At 41.6% G+C, this 20062-nt stretch overlaps 1 protein-coding gene, 3 non-coding genes and 1 pseudogene across 4 annotated transcripts; 3 read left to right on the top strand and 2 right to left on the bottom strand.

The window, feature by feature from the left end:
- Window positions 1-1220: 1220 nt before the first annotated feature.
- trnas-uga (transfer RNA serine (anticodon UGA)) lies at window positions 1221-1302 on the bottom strand. Its single transcript has one exon. It is a non-coding gene; the product is annotated as a tRNA-Ser (tRNA).
- Window positions 1303-2247: 945 nt separating this feature from the next.
- On the top strand, window positions 2248-7608 carry LOC139345262 (protein NLRC3-like; annotated as a pseudogene).
- Window positions 7609-9733: 2125 nt separating this feature from the next.
- On the top strand, window positions 9734-9805 carry trnaa-cgc (transfer RNA alanine (anticodon CGC)). The gene has a single exon. It is a non-coding gene; the product is annotated as a tRNA-Ala (tRNA).
- A 274-nt stretch (window positions 9806-10079) lies between these two features.
- On the bottom strand, window positions 10080-10152 carry trnav-uac (transfer RNA valine (anticodon UAC)). The gene has a single exon. It is a non-coding gene; the product is annotated as a tRNA-Val (tRNA).
- Window positions 10153-14126: 3974 nt separating this feature from the next.
- Window positions 14127-19765, top strand: LOC139344914 (polyunsaturated fatty acid lipoxygenase ALOX15B). Its single transcript, XM_070983352.1, has 14 exons — window positions 14127-14285; window positions 14781-15030; window positions 15389-15470; window positions 16450-16539; window positions 16655-16770; window positions 16934-17106; window positions 17189-17332; window positions 17865-18068; window positions 18247-18333; window positions 18428-18597; window positions 18761-18876; window positions 18971-19071; window positions 19216-19386; window positions 19586-19765. The coding sequence occupies exons 1-14, from the start codon at window positions 14127-14129 to the stop codon at window positions 19763-19765; spliced, it is 2043 nt and encodes a 680-aa protein (XP_070839453.1).
- Window positions 19766-20062: the final 297 nt, after the last annotated feature.

The following is a 20062-nucleotide window of genomic DNA, read 5'->3' as shown; positions in this document are numbered from 1 at the left end:
CAATGAGTAACACAGCGTCAGACTCCAAATTTCACACCTGCAGCTTGTAACACTCACTGTGTGTTAGACATTTCGAGACATAATTCAAGTGTTGACAAGATGAGAAGGACTAACCATGATAATGAGTAGAGTCGCCCCCTACCCCCCCCCCCCCTTTTTTTTTTTAACAAAGACTGGTTTTGGTTCATTTACGCTTCATGTTTGTTATAAAACTCAGCGTGAGCAGACGTGTTGCAGACAGTTAATCAGCATGTGGTTGCTGTTCTCGACGAGGACTGACGACAAGAACAACACAGAGCAACGACAACGTGATCGCACACCGACCATATGTGTGGAACTGTGTGATAGCTCACCTCTGCCAGGAGAGAGACAGAGAGACAGACCGGCAGACAGAGACGGACAGACAGACAGAGACCTCATGTTGTTGAGGAACAGGGACATTTTGTTCTAATGGTAACGGCCAGACAGAGCAGGTGGCCATAACACAAACACAAACACAAACACAAACACAAATAATCCCTCTGAGGTGAAAGACAGAAGGCAACAATTACTTGCGGCTGTGTGACGCAGGACCTCGAGTAGAGATGCAATACAAATACAACAGCAAATAAAATAATACATGATCACAAATTTAAAATAAAGAGGACAATAACGTCCTTTGATAATTCGTAGCAGAGTGGCGCAGCGGAAGCGTGCTGGGCCCATAACCCAGAGGTCGATGGATCGAAACCATCCTCTGCTATTTTTTTTTTTTTTTTTTTTTTTTTTTTTTTTTTAATATTAAGGTTTTGAACCATTAGTTGGATGGAACAATACTTTGTCCAACATTTTATACGACAAACAACAAGTCAATCCACAAATAATTTTATTAATTAATGAACACGTACAGTATACACATGCATGCATATACAGACAGACAACAGTGGTGTTTATATACATATGTATAGGCAATAGGGCTGCAACTAAAGATAATTTTTACTATTGATTACTCTGGTTATTATTTTCTTCATTATTTGTGTAGTCTATGAAGTGTCCGATGGGAGCTAAAAATGGCTGTCATAATTTTCTAAAGCTCAAGGTGGCGTCTTTACATTTCTTGTTCTGCCCAAATCCACGAACTAATATTCACTACCAAGTCTATCAAAAAAAAAAGAGCTGCAAATCCACCATCCAGTTATATCCGCCTAATAACGTTTACCTAAATCAAAAGTTTACCGATCCGCTGCGAGCAGGGTTCGAACCTGCGCGGGGAGACCCCATTGGATTTCAAGTCCAACGCCTTAACCACTCGGCCATCGCAGCTCACGTCATACTGTTCGCATGTCAGCTTCCTTTCTACAATTACCTGCACATTTTTCGTGGTCTCAGTTTGTTTTTTGTTTTTTTTTTTAGTGCGGTAACATCATCATGACTTAACACAGCGAAATCCCACTGCCCCCGCTCCATGTCCAGCGATTGTTACTGTCAGGGGTCAACTGGGAAAAGTTGTGGAAGGCTCCAAAAACACCTATTTAGACCTTTACAGGTGAACAGATTGATTGGTAACAGGTGATCGTGTCACGATTGGGTATGAAAGGGGCATCCTGAAAAGGCCTAGCCGTTCACAAGTTGGGGTGGGGCTGTTGTCTCTACGACCTATATTTATCTAACAGCTACAGCTACTCTGTTCATAAGGTTATGTTTTCAGTCGGTGTTGATTTCTTATCAAACTTTGCAGAAGGTTGAGGCCAAGGAATAATCTTTCAAAACACACTAAATGAAACTGGAGCAGATCCGAATTACAGGGCGGATACGCGCATTTAGTTTTCACTTTCATTTACTTTGCTAATAGAGCATTTTGCCTTGGTGGAATAAGTACCATGCATCTTTAAATCCAGAAGACAATAAATATCAATAATAAAGATCAATAGTGACAACACACAGCCAGTTTTAGAGATATGATGAGTTCACGTGTAACACTCCAAAGTACGCATGAACTGGTTTAATGGGCGAACTAGTTCAACAGAAACAACGCCTTTTTCTCAAACTAAGGTGCGGTGACCTTGACCTTGGCGGACATAATGCTCTCTCTTGTCTTTCTAGTGACCTTTCACATTCATTTTTACAAAACCCATGATTTATGGCATCCTGCTGGGAACTGTCTGTCAGGCTGTTAATGACGCGTTTCCCAGAAAAGGCTGAGTCATGCATTAACCTGATCTGATCTGCTGGAATGCAGGCAACGGTTCAAATGTTGTTTTTACTTTCACTCCCTCACTGCTGAAGCAGCCGGGGGAGCAGCAGCAGCATGGAGAGGTAGGTTAGCTAAATACTCACAGTTTATTTTTCTATGATAAATTAATGTTGCAGATTGAACCAAAACAGAACTGTAAGTCAGCAGTAGTATTGTATTTTCAGCAAAATGCACTGAAAGTTGCAAAAGTTAATGTAATCTTGGAGTAGCATCGACCTTGTCAGAGTTTGATTCATATTGTTAAATTGTCATTAGTGCAACATGCAGCAGTCTGCAAGTTGCAACTGCAACATCTCAGTGGCATTTTAATGTTATTATGAGCTTATTATGACTCATGCGTTCACGTAAAAGCAGGATTTCACTGTTGCAGTTGGTTGAGGCAGAGCTCATTTTGCATAAGAGTGCAAATAATGACTATTTTCATTGTGGATCGACCTGCTGATTATTTCCTCCATTAATTGATTGATTGGTTTGTAAGTAATACTGACAATAGTGACAATAACAGGAAGAAGACGAATAAAGGGGCTGCTGCGGCTCAGGAGGAGGATCAAAGGGTTGAGGGTTCGAACCCTACCTGCTCCTGTTCACATACTGCAGTGCCCTTGAGCAAGACACTGAATCTAAAATTGCTCCCGATGGTCAGGACAGCACCCTGCATGTAGCTCACTGCCATCGGTGTGTGAGTGTATGTCAATGAGTGGCAAAAATCAAATGTTATAAAACAATGCAGCCATTTATGATGATTTATGATTTGTAATGTCCTTTCTGTATCGTCTTCTTCTTCTTCTTCTTCTTCTTCTTCTTCTTCTTCTTCTTCTGTCTGAAAGGTTACAGCAGGAGAGACCAGGCTCTCCCAAACCTGAACCTGAACCCAACTGGGTCTCCATGAAGAGAAACTGTCCAACAGAAGAAGCTGCTGAGCCCAAAGATGGACAGCACTATATGTGAGTGAGCCGTTAGTCACAAAAATGTTTAAATAATAAATATTATAGAGATGGAAAGTTCTTTACAGGTAAAGAATCAGCTGTAAGAACAATACAAATATGAATATTTAACTCATTTCAAAAAGGCTATAATCAAAGCACTAACAAATACAAATAAACTAATATCAATATAGGAAGCTAAATCTTCTGTAAAACCACCGGAATACCTATATGTGAGTTTTTATGTGTAAAATAGAAGGTTATCTCTCTTCTTGCTACTGAAGTATAATTCTGAGGTACTTGTACTATACTTGAGAATCTCCATCTTATACTACTTCTGCCCCATCACATTACACACAGTTTCTAAGAACATGATGTATCGTTCAAGAGAAACTTCACCAACTACAGCATAAGACTTCTGATTACACATCAGTGCATTACTAATAATGCAAATGAAACCCTGACAGGGACCATTGTGTACTTTAATATTTTTACACTGTACTTTTGCTACTTTTTCTGAAGTAATTGATCAGAATACTTCTTTCACTGCTGCTACAAATACTGGGATTAAAGTGTTTCACACTAAAGGCTGTGAGGGGATCAATGAAAAGCAGAGCTGTGGTGTGTGTAATGTATGTCTAATATGTCTTTTTTTCTATTCTGTGTTTCTATCAGGATCCACCACCAGAGACCAGACCCGCCTGTTCCCGACTGTGTGTCCATGAAGAGTGAAAAGTCGATGGGTCAGCCTCTTGCTTTCAAAGACAGACACAACTCTATTTATAGAAGGTAAGGATTTAAGATGGAATAATGATGATGATGACAATGTAATGAGGATGATTTGGTCTTTTTTGTGCAGGTTGTGTACAAATCCTTCTCTACTTGCTCCGGTAGCTGCTGTACAATATTTACTTTCACTGTTGAACTTCAGTGTCTTCATTCTTAAATTTAAAATGTTTAGGTCTCAAAAATTCTCACAGTGGAGTCAAAATATTTAATTCAAAGCATTTTCACTACTCAGACCAGACTTACCTGTTCCGTGCTGTGTGTCCATGAAGAGTGAAAAGTCGATGGGTCAGCCTCTTGCTTTCAAAGATGGACACGACTCTATTTATAGAAGGTAAGGATTTAAGATGCAATAACGATGATGATGACAATGTAATGAGGATGATTTGGTCTTTTTTGTGCAGGTTGTGTACAAATCCTTCTCTACTTGCTCCGGTAGCTGCTGTACAATATTTACTTTCACTGTTGAACTTCAGTGTCTTCATTCTTAAATTTAAAATGTTTAGGTCTCAAAAATTCTCACAGTGGAGTCAAAATATTTAATTCAAAGCATTTTCACTACTCAGACCAGACTCGCCTGTTCCGTGCTGTGTGTCCATGAAGAGTGAAAAGTCGATGGGTCAGCCTCTGGCTTTCAAAGATGGACACGACTCTATTTATAGAAGGTAAGGAGTGATACAGTTACTTTATATAAGTCTACACTCACCAGTGATGGTAACTGATGTGATGATAACTGATAATGCCTGGAACCTCATATTTAGTACTCCTTACAAAACCAACATAGTGAGTGTTTATGTCCTGAATAGTGTATTTAGTGGTTTTGTCCCAGTGATGTAGATCAGATTCCACTCTGTTGTGTCACTTTTGGTGTTTAGTGATTCTTCATTCACAGCTGTTTCTTTTGCCATGCCATGTTTTCTCCACAGAGTTGATCAGGAGTCATCAGAGGTTCCCTTCGGTCATTCTGCTCAGCACCAAGCAGACGTGGACTCCATATTTATGGTGTGTAAATGTACAAACAAATATAATGTAAGTCTCTGTGATGCGAATTTTAGGCCAGTGAAGGGCAGACCTGGCATCAGTCAATGGAAAGATTTGTCTGCGTGTTTCATAATTTTAGTATTGATGATGATCAATTAGTGTTGTTTTCTGTTCCAGCTACTTGAGGAGAACATAGCCAGTTTTGTGAAGAATGAGCTGAGGAAGTTACAGACGGTACTGAGACGAGATGAACCAGAATGCTTAGGCAGGCAGGAAGAGGGTGAGGAGGTGTTGGATGGTGAGGATGAGGAGCAGAGGAGGGACAGCAGAGAGGCACTTCTGAAGATCACTCTGCACTTCTTGAGGAGGATGAAGCAGGAGGAGCTGGCTGACTGGCTAGAGAGCAGTAAGTGGATTTTAAAAGCTTTAACTGGATGGAAAGACTGAGACATTACATGTATAAAAAGGTTAGAAATAAGAATGTTTCACACATGACAAGCTGAATGACCTGCATCTGCTGTGGTGACAATATACCAGTTCACTGCTGTTCCACTAACATATAACACTTCACTCGACTAGTTGGACTGTAGTCTTTTACATTGACTGTAATTTCCACTTGGTGGTGTTTTTTGTTTTATGTTCTTTCAGAAACTCCTGCCTTTTGCAAATGCAAACTAAAGTCTGATCTACAGAACAAAGTCAAGTATTTGTCTGAGGGGATTGCTAAAGCAGGAAACCCAGCCCATCTGAATCAGATCTACACAGAGCTCTACATCACAGAGGGAGGGACTGGAGAGGTCAATAATGAACATGAGGTCAGACAGATTGAAACAGCATCCAGGAAACCACTGAGGCCAGAAGTAATGATCAGATGTGAAGACATCTTTAAACCCTTGCCTGGAAGATTTGAACCAATCAGAACAGTGATGACGAAGGGAGTGGCTGGCATTGGGAAAACAGTCTTAACACAGAAGTTCACAATGGACTGGGCTGAAGGCAAAGCCAACCAGGATATACAGTTCACATTTCCATTCACGTTCAGAGAGCTGAATGTGCTGAAGGAGAGGAAGTACAGCTTGGTGGAGCTTGTTCATCACTTCTTTAGGGAAACCAAAGAAGCAGGAGTCTGCAGGTTTGAGGACTCCCAGGTTGTGTTCATCTTCGATGGTCTGGATGAGTGTCGACTTCCTCTGGATTTCCACAACAATGAGATCCTGACTGATGTTACAGAGTCCGCCTCCGTGGATGTGCTGCTGACAAACCTCATCAGGGGGAAACTGCTTCCCTCTGCTCGCCTCTGGATAACCACACGACCTGCAGCAGCCAATCAGATCCCTCCTGAATGTGTTGACATGGTGACCGAGATAAGAGGGTTCACCGACCCACAGAAGGAAGAGTACTTCAGGAAGAGATTCAGAGACAAGGACCTGGCCTGCAGAATTATCTCCCACATCAAGACATCACAAAGCCTCCACATCATGTGCCACATCCCGGTCTTCTGCTGGATTACTGCCACAGTTTTGGAGGATGTGTTGAAAACAGGAGAGGGAGGAGAGCTGCCCCAATCCCTGACTGAAATGTACATCCACTTCCTGGTGGTTCAGTCTAAACTGAAGAATATGAAGTATGATGGAGGAAGTGAGATGGATTCACTCTGGAATCCAGAGAGCAGGAAAATGACCATGTCTCTGGGAAAACTGGCTTTTGAGCAGCTGCAGAAAGGTAACCTGATCTTCTATGAATCAGACCTGATGGAGTGTGGCATCGATATCAGAGCAGCCTCAGTGTACTCAGGAGTGTTCACACAGATCTTTAAAGAGGAGAGAGGACTGTACCAGGACAAGATGTTCTGCTTCATCCATCTGAGTGTTCAAGAGTTTCTGGCAGCTCTCCATGTCCATCTGACATTCATCAACTCCGGGGTTGATCTCTTAACAGACAAGCAATCAGCCCAGCTGGGCTCTACACCAATATCACACGAATCTGCAGTAAAATGGTTCCACTACAGTGCAGTTGACAAAGCCTTACAGAGTCCAAATGGGCACTTGGACTTGTTCCTCTGCTTTTTCCTAGGTCTTTCCCTGCAGGCCAATCAAGCTCTCCTACAAGGTCTGTTCACTCAGACAGGATGTTGCTTATCCATCCATCAGGAAACAATCCAATACATCAAGAGTAAAATCAAGGAGAATCCCTGTTCAGAGAGAAGCATCAATCTGTTCCACTGTCTGAATGAGCTGAAGGACCGTTCTCTAACAGAGGAGATCCAGATGTGCTTGAGATCAGGAAGTCTGTCCACAGATACACTGTCTCCTGCTCAGTGGTCAGCTCTTGTCTTTGTATTACTGTCATCAGAAAAAGATCTGGATGTGTTTGACCTGAAGAAATACTCTGCTTCAGAGGAGGCTCTTCTGAGGCTGCTGCCAGTGATCAAAGCCTCCAACAAAGCTCTGTAGGTGCATCATAGTTAGACTGATTCAATATATTCTAAATACATACAGATGTATGTCATTGTTTGCTCATTTTTTCCCAGGTTGAGTGTCTGTAAGCTGTCAGAGAAAAGCTGTGAAGCTCTGGCCTCACTTCTCACCTCCCAGTCCTGTAGTCTCAGGGAGTGAAGACATTGTCTGCTGGACTGGAAAATCCACATTGTTGCCTGAAAACTCTAAGGTGAGATAAAGTCATGCATGAGCTTTTTGAGAAGAGCTAAACGCCTAGTTATGTTGCCCAGCACATGATGTGTTTTAGCCATGTAGGACATGTTCCCAGTTCATGTGGATCGAGGACCATTGTCACTATGGTGATTTGGTAAATAAAATGACCAAATATAGTGTGTTTTGCGATCAAATTGATCAGAGTGATTTCAAAATGTCTGTTTCTGCAAATGCAGGCATTATTTTACTGAAAATATTGCTTGATTTTCATATAATTTCAGTTGTAAAAGATTTTTATATGTAATGTCACATTAAAATCAATTAATTAGTTAAAAATCAAACTATTTCCTAAATTAATGTTGTATTTGGGTTCTCACCCATCCATTTTCTATACCACCTATCCCTTTCAGGGTTGTGGGGGGCTGCTTATCCCAGCTGTCAACAGGCAAGAGGCAGGGTACACCCTGGTCACCAGTCAATCGCAGGGCAACATATACACAACCATTAATGCGCAGGAAGAATATGCAAGCTTCACACAGAAGAGCCCCGCCTGGGGATTGAACCGGCAACCTTCTTGCTGCGAGGCACGCACACTACCTGCTGTGCCACTATACAGCCTATTGTTAATATCAAAAAGGAGATAACATATTTTTTCAGAGCATGAAAAATTTTTAGGACATAATGATTTTTTTTTTGTTAAATGTATCTTAGGTTTAAGTACATCTAAGTGCAGATTATATTTATTCTGACTGGCCGCTGTTACTGGGAAGTGGGGGGGGGTTATGTAGTAGTAGTGACATACAGAGGAACCAAAAGGAGAGGCCAGGGAGTGGACTGCTGGCTTGGAGGCAATGATAAGTCACTGAGTCATGTATTACTCTGATGATAACTACTTTGCCTGGCACGGTGACAGCAGAACAGCAGTATGCTCTGACTCTTCCTCCATCTCCAACAGAATATCAGTATATGTGGACTGTCCTACTGGTACTCTGTCCTTTTACAGAGTCTCCTCCGATGCCCTGATCCACCTCCACACCTTCTACACCACAGTCACTGAACCTCTCAATCCCAGGTTCAGATTTGGGTTTGGATATTTTGGTTCCTCTGTCTCGCTGTTAAAGCTGGAAGAGGAGAAGACAATCACTGCTGATTGCTGACATGGTCACATTAACAATGGTGACATCTTTTGTGTTATTACAGCGCAGGGCCAGGTAACCTAGCCGCACAACGCATTATGTTGCCATTTTGTTGACTGGGTTGCTATATTGCATTACAGACAGAAACGTAAACATGTCACCTTACTTCGAACTGTGAAATGATACACATACAAGGTTACAAGAGTTAAACACATTGCACGACATTGTTCATTAATGTCATCACCTGGAAGAAGGCAATGTAACATGTTTCACTTTTCATTAATTTATGTAACAGTGAAATAAATGGCATGTTTGTCCAATGAGAATATTGTTTGTCTGGCAGTGTGTTGGTTATTGTTTACTGAACCCTCATTTCAAGACCGGATGATCAGTGAGAACAGGCACACAGGCACAGGGCTGCAATAAATACATAGCCATAAAATTAAAAAGTGCTGGTGACAATGTAAAATCAAGCAATATACACGGTTTCCAACAGCATGTCAATTTTTATTATTTTTTGTCAGAGTTTTCTAATTTAAGGATAACTTATGTAAAATTATTGAACGAACCTTTCTACAACTGATTGGATGACCTCAGAGTTCACTGGACTTTTTTTTTTTTTTTTTTTTTCCAATTATTAAAAATGTATTATCAACAAAACACATGAGTTCTCACTCATGGTTAAATTTCACTCGCCCTAGCAGCCTGCTAAACTACTCCTAACCAAATCCTAACAGTTCCTAACCAAATCATACACAAATCCTAACAGTTCCAAACAGTTCCTAACCAAACCTTAACGGTTCCTAACAACTCTGCTTGTCTGTGACTCGAGGGTTTGATTGGTTGACTTGTTCGGATATGTTAGGAACTAGCTAGGCATCCTTTTTGTTAAATGAAATTCTTTTGAGATCAATACATACAATACAATACAGTTCAATACATAAAAAAACAGAAACATCTCCAGCTCCATACCGGCTTGATCATCTATCAATACAGATACCGGCACCAAATAACGCACTGTGTGGGGATGTAGCTCAGTGGTAGAGCGCATGCTTCGCATGTATGAGGCCCCGGGTTCAATCCCCGGCATCTCCACTTTTCATAACTTTTTTTTTTTTTTTTTAGCGGATTTCACGGTGAGGGAAAATATGATAGTATGAGTACTTTGATTATTATTATTAATATCAGCCCTGTAGCAATACCTATTATTTGCATTTCCTACATTTTAAAATATCACTACAAGAGATATTGCTTCCCAACACGCTGAGCACGTTATCATAATTGCATTTCCGATTTGTTTTGTTACCCCACCTGTGGTTTCTCCTGTTTCTGTTAATGAAAATAAACTGCCAACGGATTCAAAACGCTCTGGTTCCACTGGGGCTCGAACCCAGGACCTTCTGCGTGTAAAGCAGACGTGATAACCGCTACACTATGGAACCCGCCGCCATAAGCCCTTGTAAAATAAGCTAATCTAACAATGAGAAGCACAAACTATGGTTCCTGTGCTATGATTTTTTTGTTGTATACGCGCGCGAATTTGCTTGTATCGGAGCGCTTACACTAATCCATATGTGGAGACTTTGAATAATAACATTAACGTCACAAAGCACAAAGTCACCAAACAGTTTAAGTCCTGTATTCAAACTTTTAACATTACTCAGGCCAAAGTGAAAGTAAGCAAGTATTCTCTGTCAACAAATAAATCAATTTGTTTGTTTGATGCATTAACATACAAGAACAACGTGTCGCAAAACATTAACATTCAAGTACAACGTGTTGTGAAATAAAGGCTACATTTAAAAAAAAAAACTGCAGCACTGATGACTGCCCCAGCTAAAATACATACACAATACAAATACCAACAACAGCGCTAAAATGTACTTACACAGGTATCAAAAACTAAATGTAGTCGAAGACTGTCGTCAGGGATTGTGGGAGTGATGTTGAAGCTGTGACGACTATCATGTACTCGTTTCCTGGTTTATTTTGTAGGTACGTACCTTCATGCATTCCACTATGCTTTACTTCCTGCCATTGTTCAGTTTCCCTCCAGTGTTCACTAACTGTTTGCTTGATTGGCTATGTTGTCCCTGTAGAGTAGCTTTTCAGCTGTTATTGTCCCTCTTGTTGTATCGTTATGTTTTATTTCCACCTGGTTTTGAGTTTTGATTCTTGCCTTCTGTTACCGTTTTTGTACTCAGCCTTTTTTCTGGCTACTTGTCTGCTTTTTTTTTTTTCTTTTTTTTTTTTTTGCCTGTCTCACTTTCTGTTTTGTCTATGACTTTGAGTAAAGTAAACTTTATGAGCTTTTTATTTTTGGTCTTCACAGAAGCCAGAGCTGGAAACTACATTTAGTCAAGTTACTGCAATGTCCACACTGGCTTCTTTACTTTTATTTTGTTGTATTAGTGTGTAGACATTTGTTTTTGTGCTGTTCATTGTACGTGGGTGGTTTGTTAGGATGCACTATGGGAAGAAGGCAAGCTGACGGAGACAGTGTGATGCTTTGGGTAATGTTCTGCTGGGAAACCTTGGGTCCTGCCATCCATGTGGATGTTACTTTGACATGTCCCACCTACCTAAGCATCTGTAGGATGTGCTGGACAAACAAGCCTAATCCATGGTCAAGTCAAATTCAAAGTCAGCTTTACTGTCAGTTCTTCACATGTACCAGACATACAAAAGAATCGAGGCCCCACCTTGCAACTTAGAGGACTTAAAGGATCTTCTGCTAACATCTTGGTGCCAGATACCGCAGCATACCTCCAGGGGTCTAGTGGAGCCCATGCCTCGACGGGTCAGGGCTGTTTTGGCAGCAAAAGGGGGACCAACACAAAATCAAGCAGGTGGTCATAATGTTACGCCTGAGGGACTGACCCCAAGGTTTGGAAGCACTGGACTAAAATAGGGCTCCACCTGGAGCAGCTACAACAGTAAAATGCTGCTCTAACACTGATGTATCAGTATTAACATCTAATGTCACATGAGACATTTTACTGCACATCCAGAACTTTGGATACTTTTAGTACATTTTACAGACAGCACTTCTGTACTTAATTGTATGAGAACTTAAGTAAAGAAAACTCATTCCACTTCTAAAATGCAAGATAACAGTACTAACAGTAGTCATTTACATAATATTTTATTTTGAAATGTATTGTAGTGCAGGAAAAGTCTCACAGACTGGAAATAATCAGGTAGAGGAGCAGGGTCAGGTGTTCACGTTCAACCAACAGGAAGTGCAGGTGTTGCAGTGGGCAGGGCAATGAAGAACAGATGAGCAGCGTATCTGCAGCTGCCATTCAACACATTGACAGGCACAAGAAGAGGTGTCGCTCTGGAGGTATGCTTACCTGTCTGTCTGACTGTCTATTTGTCACTCTTGTCTGTTTTGTTTAAAAATCCTGATCCTGACCTTTAACCTGTGTGAGCCACACTCTGGCACAGTTTATACTTAAATGTCTTAATTTTTATCTTCTTACCTGCCTATAATATTACTTTGACCATTTACTTACATCAGTTGTGGGAATATTTCATATCACACATCTCCAAATTTTTCAAAACATTTCCATTATGTTTAAGTTATAATTGTAATTTTCTGCTTCAGTCATTAAAACCACCAAAATCTCGGAATTAACACAGAGCACATATCTTCATTGTCCAAAGCTCCAGATTAATTCAAGTCTTATTGACAAATAACAGAAACATTACAATGAATGGTAAATGGTAAAACTGAGGTCTTAAATTGTGCTTGTGTTCAGTTGAATCAGGTGTTATATATTTCATTTCTTCTTGTAGAAGTCTTAAAATAATTCAGATAACAGTCATTCAGAAGTTAAATATAAATGTTTACGTCTAATTTTTTATCAGCGATGTCACTGGTCTTATTTTTCATTTTAAGGGACAAAAAATATCTTGAAAACACTTCCATTGATTAGTGAGAAGAACATTGGCTCCTGAACAAAAACCTGCTAGGATCAGTTTCTTGTCCTGTTTACAAGAAGGTTAATTCTGGTTCATAGTTGAAAAAAGCAGGTTTTATTGTCATATTGAAGATATTATGATATGAACTCAATGCAGATTTAATGTGAAGAAAACAATTTGTGCAAGAGCACTTTAGCAAAGCTTTATTTTATGGGTCTGTAGAAAGAATTTTAATTGGACAAAAAGCTGCTTCTCATATTTTGTTGAATTATTTACTGCAAGTGATTTCTCTGCTGTCTGTTGAAGGTAAACTAAGAGCAGGAAGCGTTCTGGTTGGTGAAAGAAGGAAGTGGCCTTTAAGAAGAAAGAGTGCAGTGTTTTTACATCTCTGAGTCTTCCTCTGAGTGTGTTTACTGCAGGTGGACAGGTGTGTCATGTGACACAACGCCCACACTGATGGTCGCTTTTGCTCATTTCCAAGTCAAATATCAGCCAGATAAACAAATGAGCTCTTATTAGTCCTGTAGAAGGAGATTTACTAAGCATTAAAATACACATTCGGCTTTACAAAAGAAAACAAAATGAGTTTTCTGACAGCAGTGTGTTTTCCCATCACTGTAGGTGCACGATACCACAAAATTTGGTTTTGATAGAAAATCAACTAGAACCAGGTATTCAACCACTGACATGGAAATGTTCAGTATAATTTTCAGCTGTGACAAAAAGCATACTTTAACCTCACCTATATATCCAACCTCTTGGACATCATTAAACATCCACAAAAAAACAGCATTCTGATGTAATGCAGTCCAATACAACTACACCACTAATCCCAACCTCAATGATAAACATACAAGAGTTGAATCAACACCTCTGACAAAAAAACGTGGGCAGGTAGTGTATGTTAAAGGGCCAAAAGCTTGACAGTTAAAACTGAGTTTGAAGTAATAATAATATGAATAAGAATAATAAATGCCATATTTATATATTCACGTGACCCCATTCAGAGGTGGATTGGGGGATAATCTCTTGAAGGTGCAGGTGGGAAGGTAGTTTAATCCATTTCATCCACTTTTTCTCTTGTTTTTTGCCACAGAGCTTTCACATAATGGTCGTTTCTGTGGCTTTGTGGTCTTTTGATATACTCTCAAGGAGGAACTAATCACACCTGAGCTGACAACAGGAGCTTTACGGACAGCATAATCAGATCAGCTCAAAGCATTAAAGATTCATTCATGAACGCACTGAACCTCTAAAGCAAGTTGTAGTGAAACAGTTGCTGTAGGAAATATAATTAAAGAAGGACACAGTCCAATCTCCTGTTTTGCAGGGCTGCCATTAACAGGTGAAATCTGACCTTGAACTTGATGTTGAATGAAAAATCAAGCTGCGTTCACCCCTTGTGTTCAGTCTGGTGGCAGACTGGCCGGTTGATGAACCTGCAGTCTGTCTCCCTGTCCTCACCAGCTGCGTCACCATCCTGTCCGACATGACGGCTTCCTGTCAGGAGTATGAGGTGATAGTCCACACCTCACCTGGTCCCACCTGTGGAACCTTCAATCGCCTGTGGCTCAGTCTAATTGGCTCAGAAGGAGAGACTCCACCCATAAGCGTGAACGAAGGTGACCATCATCTCCTGCCTGGATCGGTGAGTTTCATCATGTTTCCACAAACAGGCAGTTAGTGACTGAACTAAAAATACTGAACAATCATTCAAATAGATCATTCAGACATATATAAGCCAACATAGACGAGAAGTCCTTACGTGATCAAGAAAAGGGACATTTGTACACCTATCAAATCAATCATCTGAGGAAGATACGTGACATGATTGAAATCTCCCAAACCGCTGATAAACTGACCTCATAGGGAAATTTCTTTTAGAATATATGGTGTGATTTTTTTGGGAGATTAGAGTAGCGCATCTCATATGTTACAGGTTGATAATGCAGGTAGCTCATCCTGCGTCCAATCGAAATAGAAAACACAGACGTTGCTGGGCGACAGATGCACGTTGCTGGGCGACAGATGCACGTTGCTGGGCGACAGATGCAGCAGTAAGCAATAGCTGTCTTAAAGTCAGCTTGTGCTGCAGAATATTTAGAAAAAGAGTTTTTGATGACCTCTTTCTCTATCCTGGCAGACATGTCCGGTTCTGGTCCGGGCTAGTGGGCCTCTGGGTTGTCTGATTCTGATCCGGCTTCATCTGGAGGCTCGGACTGGGTTTCCCAATCTGGACTGGCACTGCAGCCATGTGGAGGTCCGCAGGCTGGCATACAGACAGGAGGGAGGGCGAGGTGGGACTGGACCTGAGGACACAGCAGTCCAGGTGTTCCTGTGTGACAGGTGGCTGCGAATGGCAGACGGAAATGTAGAGCTGCGCAGTGGAAAGTGTAAGAAAAGTGTATTTGAGAAAGTACATGAAAATGAAGCAGAGAACACTTTACAGCAAAATTTGAACCTGGGAGCTTTGATGCAGTACAGAAGAAATAAAAACAGAATAAAAACACTTAGACATCCTGATGCTTGCAAAAACTCTGCAGACAAAAGCAATAACATGGAGTAAATTTCACTTAAAATAAGCAAAATTATTTGCCAACAGAACAGGAAATTTTTACACTCAACAAACTTTTTCTAAAAGTAAAAATATTCAGTCTCAAAGAACCCACAGTTATCTTAAAAGAAGTACAGCCAGACTAAAGATTTTATTTTTTTATCATTACTGTTATTCTTTCTAATATGCCTCCCCAGTGTGTTTGCTGAAGGACGAGACAGAAGAAAAACTGAAGCAGCAGCGACTCAGACTGCTGCAACATCAGCAGAAGCTCATCAGGTAAAACGGCGAGCAGACATATATGATGTCCTCGGAAATGTCAGGATCTCCATTAGAATAAAGTTCTGAGGGTTTGAACAAGGCCAATTCACATCACATTCACATCTGAACAGATGAAATCATTGGTGCAGGAGTCCACATTGTGAAAAAGAGAGTAAAGTTCTGGATCAGGAGCCTTTAATTTAAGAGTCTGAAAAGGCGAGTTTTAACCACATTTTATTGTCTTGATATAAACAGTGATGCCTGGTTTCATCATATTAAATTTTGGTCTGTAAGTGGAGTTTTGAAGTCCATCAAGGAGGAGACTCCGTTATCTTGGATCTCAGTCTGCTCTGGTTCACTTATCTTGGATGCCAGTCTTCCCTGGTTCAGTGAAAATGTTTGCTCACATTTGCATAAAAAGTGTAGAGCTCAATAAGTGCACGCCGTCCCGTACTCCTCCTACATCAACAGAGAAATGCTTTGACATCAGGTTCACAAAGTTCACACAAATGTTGGCGTTTGGGAAGCTGGAGACAATTTTTCTCTAAATTCAGTTAAAAGTGGCACGACACTTCAGTTAAAAGTGGCACGACACAAGCAAATCTACACATTTCGTGATAGAAACACCCAGTGTTCACACTAAGACCTGCATTTTAATATAGTCTGTGGGCCAAATTTCATTTTAATTTTCAAATAACTCACAGGAATTATAGATTAAGGTATCAGGCACCATATGACCTTGGCTATAATTTGGGCATCCTTACACTGGTGAGTAGCAGCGTTTTACAGGTTGAACCCAATCTGTAAGACCAACAAGCAACCAGGTACTAGCATCTGCTAACAGCTGGTCTTTGAGGCCAGGACAGCTCACAGCTTTTCACCAACAAACATTACGACACTCTTTGTCTCAAGATAGTTCCTACCTTGGTAGTAGCTAATGGGGATCCAAAGAAATAAGTCAACGAATATCCTTTGTCTTATTGTGCCATTATTGCAGATGGCGTAAGTTTGTTGATGGCGCTCCACAGTGTGTTGACCTGAACAGTATGTCTGAACTCGGGCCGAACCTCAGCTACACAAACAAGAGGTGAACTCACACATTTAATGTTCTGATTCGAGTCTAGTCAGGGTGGGACACAGGTAGACACCTTCAGGAGTGCCGAGGAGATGAATCTCTGCTGTGCTTGTTTCTTTGTCCTCAGTCCAGCCGCTAACCTGCACTACCTGAAAGGCTTTGCCAGCCGAGTGGATGCCTGGAGGAGTTACGCAGAGCTGGAGCTGGTTTTTGCCCACAGCGGACACCAGAACAACATTGCCAGTAAGACACAAAACCAAACACATTCAAACAAAATCTTTTTGCAGTATCAAGGCTGACGCTCAACGACTTGGAAAAAACCTTGTTGAGACTCTGGTTGTATCCTACAGTTCAGAGTGATGGAGATGTAGGCAGCACTGACTGCATAATGAGTCATCTTTCTCAGGGTTTGTTAAGGCTCACTGGAAGGAGGACTGGTATTTCGGATACCAGTGTCTGAATGGCTGCAACCCTCTGCTGCTGCGTCAGACCCACCTCCTCCCTCCAAACCTGTCCGTCACCTGTGACATGCTCCGCCCCTTCCTGCCTGAAGGCTCCTCCCTTGAGCAGGAGCTAGAGGTGAGCACCCTTTTCTCTGACTTCCAGCTGTTTTTGTGCACTTCAATACATCTGCTCTATCTGGATGTTCTGTATGTAACAGAAAGGGACCATTTACCTGTTGGACTATGAGGTCTTGGACGGCGTCCCAGCCAACGTGATCAATGGGAAGCAGACGTACCTGTCCACTCCACTGTGCCTCCTGCACCTGAACCAGCGGGGACAGCTGCTCCCCATCGCCATCCAGGTGAGCTCCAGGTGTTTGGATACAGGTGATTCAGAAGTTTTTTTTTTTTGTTTTTTTTTTTTTAGTAGCAACACCAATCTTAAAAACTCTCACAAAAAAAAGTCCTGCATTGAAAATATTAAAGTAAAAGTGCAGAAGTATTGTCTGCTTAATTTACTAGTATCAAGTAAGTACTATGAAATGTCAAAGTAATCATAAATCAGACAAATAACCCCTGTGAGTGTTTTGGTATTGTATGTTGATTACTGGATTATCATTACTGATGTATTCATGTATAATTAACATTTACTGCTGTATTTCTTTGAGGTGGAGCTGATTTGAACTATTTTATGTCGTGGTGGGTGATCTCCAAAGTAACTACTAACTAAAGCTGTCAGAAAATGGAACAAAGTCAAAAGTACATTTCCTTTCAAAATGTTGTGGAGTAGAAGTATAAATTTGCATGAAATGGAAATACGGGCAGTACAATACTTTAAATTTGTACTTATGTATATTACACGCGTTTTCAATCAACAATATTCTCCTTCTTCAGTTGCAGCAGACACCCGGTCCTCAGAACCCAGTCTTCCTGCCCTCTGACGACGGCTGTGATTGGCTGCTGGCGAAGATTTGGGTTCACAATGCAGACTTCCAGTGTCACCAGTTGGCCTCCCACTACCTGAGGACTCACATGATGGGCGAGCTGTGCTGTGTGGCCACACTGCGACAGCTCCCAGAGGTGCACCCGCTGCACCAGGTACACAATCTCCTTCATTTTGTAATTGTGGAAATCAGAATGTTCAGAGCAACTTCACTTGTCACCACCCAACAGTTGTTAGGTCTCCAAATGTTCCCACATTAACACCATTCTTACGTGCAGCATGCTGGTGCTTGTTCTGTTCTTCTCTTCCTTGACTGGTGGTTTTTGTGTACAGCTGCTGATGCCACACGTCCGGTCTTCACTACAGATCAACTTACAGGCCAGAGCCTCGCTGCTGGCTGTCAATGGTGTCTTTGATAAGGTACATCACTACCTGGAACAGAGGTATTAAAGAGGAAGGTGTGGAAACTGGTGCGGTGCAGATATCTGTTCTTTTGTTGGGCTCGTCCCTCCAGGCGACCGGCTCTGGTCTGCAGACGTTACCTGTTCTTCTTTCCCGGGCGTCTGAGAGGATTCATTATCGATCCCTGTGTGTCCCTGACGACCTGATGGACCGCGGTGTGGACAAGCTGCCACAGAGCTACTACGCCCAGGATGCACTGAGAGTCTGGGACACACTGCACAGGTAAACAAACACACCTCAATCAGGTGATCAGACCAGGTGAGGGACACAAAAACACTGTTTCTGCATCTGAAATGAACACTTCCTGCATTATGTTGTGATTTTAATACTCAGAAGTTGTGTGTGTGTGTGTGTGTGTGTGTGTGTGTGTGTGTGTGTGTGGCAGGTTTGTGGTCAGCTGGGTGGACGTGTATTACAGTGGAGACGATGATGTGCACCAGGACTCTGAGCTCCATCACTGGATCGCCGACATCAACACACACGGATTCACACACGACTCAGGTGTGTGTGTGCGTGTCTGTCCTCAAATGCTTTCGTAGAGAAGAAGCAGAAACTGTGATGAAGCTGTTTGTTTGTGTCTCCTCTTGTCCTTCAGGTTTCCCTCAGTCTTTCCAGACCAAAGCAGAAGTGTCCAAGTTTGTTACCATGATCATCTTCTCCTGTTCAGCTCTACATGCAGCGGTGAACTTCTCCCAGGTGGGTGACCTACAGCACATTATGACTTCCATCTTGATTTTGTCCTGATTGGTCCTGACTGGAGTTCCCCTCTCATTATTATGTTTAATAGACTTGATCACCGCTGTGGTTTAAGTCTCATTTGTCCCTCTTTGTGTCCTCCAGCTGGATTTCAGCCTCTGGATGCCAAATTGTCCAGCCTCCATGTTGCGTCCCCCTCCGCAGGTCAAAGGTGCGGTGACGAAGGACGACATCATGTCCTTCTTGCCAGATGTGAACTCGACCTGTCGCGTCCTGATGGTGTTGTCTATGCTGTCGCAGCCCGCCGGCAACTTTGTGAGGCACCGCCCACCCACACCTCAGCAGGAAACAAAGACACAAAACATACCTGATGACTTTTTATATATTGTGATAAAATGTTGCTCAGATCGGCATCAGTTTTATTCTAATCATTTAAATTTTTTAATGTAAGTTTTAAGTATGTATTCATAAAAAGTCGGATTTGGAAGTAAACCTCCGTGTGTCTCTCCTGCAGGTTCCTCTGTGTCAGTACAAGGAGGCCATCTTCAGAGATAGCTCCCACCGCAGGCTGGTGGAGGAGGTGCAGGCTGAACTCAAGGCCTTATCTGATGACATCTCAGAGCGCAACAGCCACTTGGAGCTGCCTTATCCTTACCTCTGTCCATGCAGCATCGAGAACAGTGTGGCCATTTAAATCATACCTTCAATATTATCCAACAGCAATGATTATTTAAAAAAAGGAGTGAAACAGTTCAAACAGCTGTATAATTATCCCTGTTTTAAATATAAACCTGATAAATCAGCTTCATTTTGTTGTTTAAAACTTAAAGTTTTGACCAGTTTTTAATTACTGCAAAAATTGATTCATTTTACTTATTTGCTAATTAGATTCTTGATATAAAACCTCTGAGACAAAAACATCTGATGGTTATTTCCACGAAAATCAACTTGTAGAGGGTTGAGATCCACCAATCACGTCTGCTGTATTGTT

Source organism: Chaetodon trifascialis, chromosome 16, assembly GCF_039877785.1.
Source record: "Chaetodon trifascialis isolate fChaTrf1 chromosome 16, fChaTrf1.hap1, whole genome shotgun sequence".
Lineage (NCBI taxonomy): Eukaryota > Metazoa > Chordata > Actinopteri > Chaetodontiformes > Chaetodontidae > Chaetodon > Chaetodon trifascialis.
This window is presented reverse-complemented; position numbering and strand designations above follow the sequence as displayed.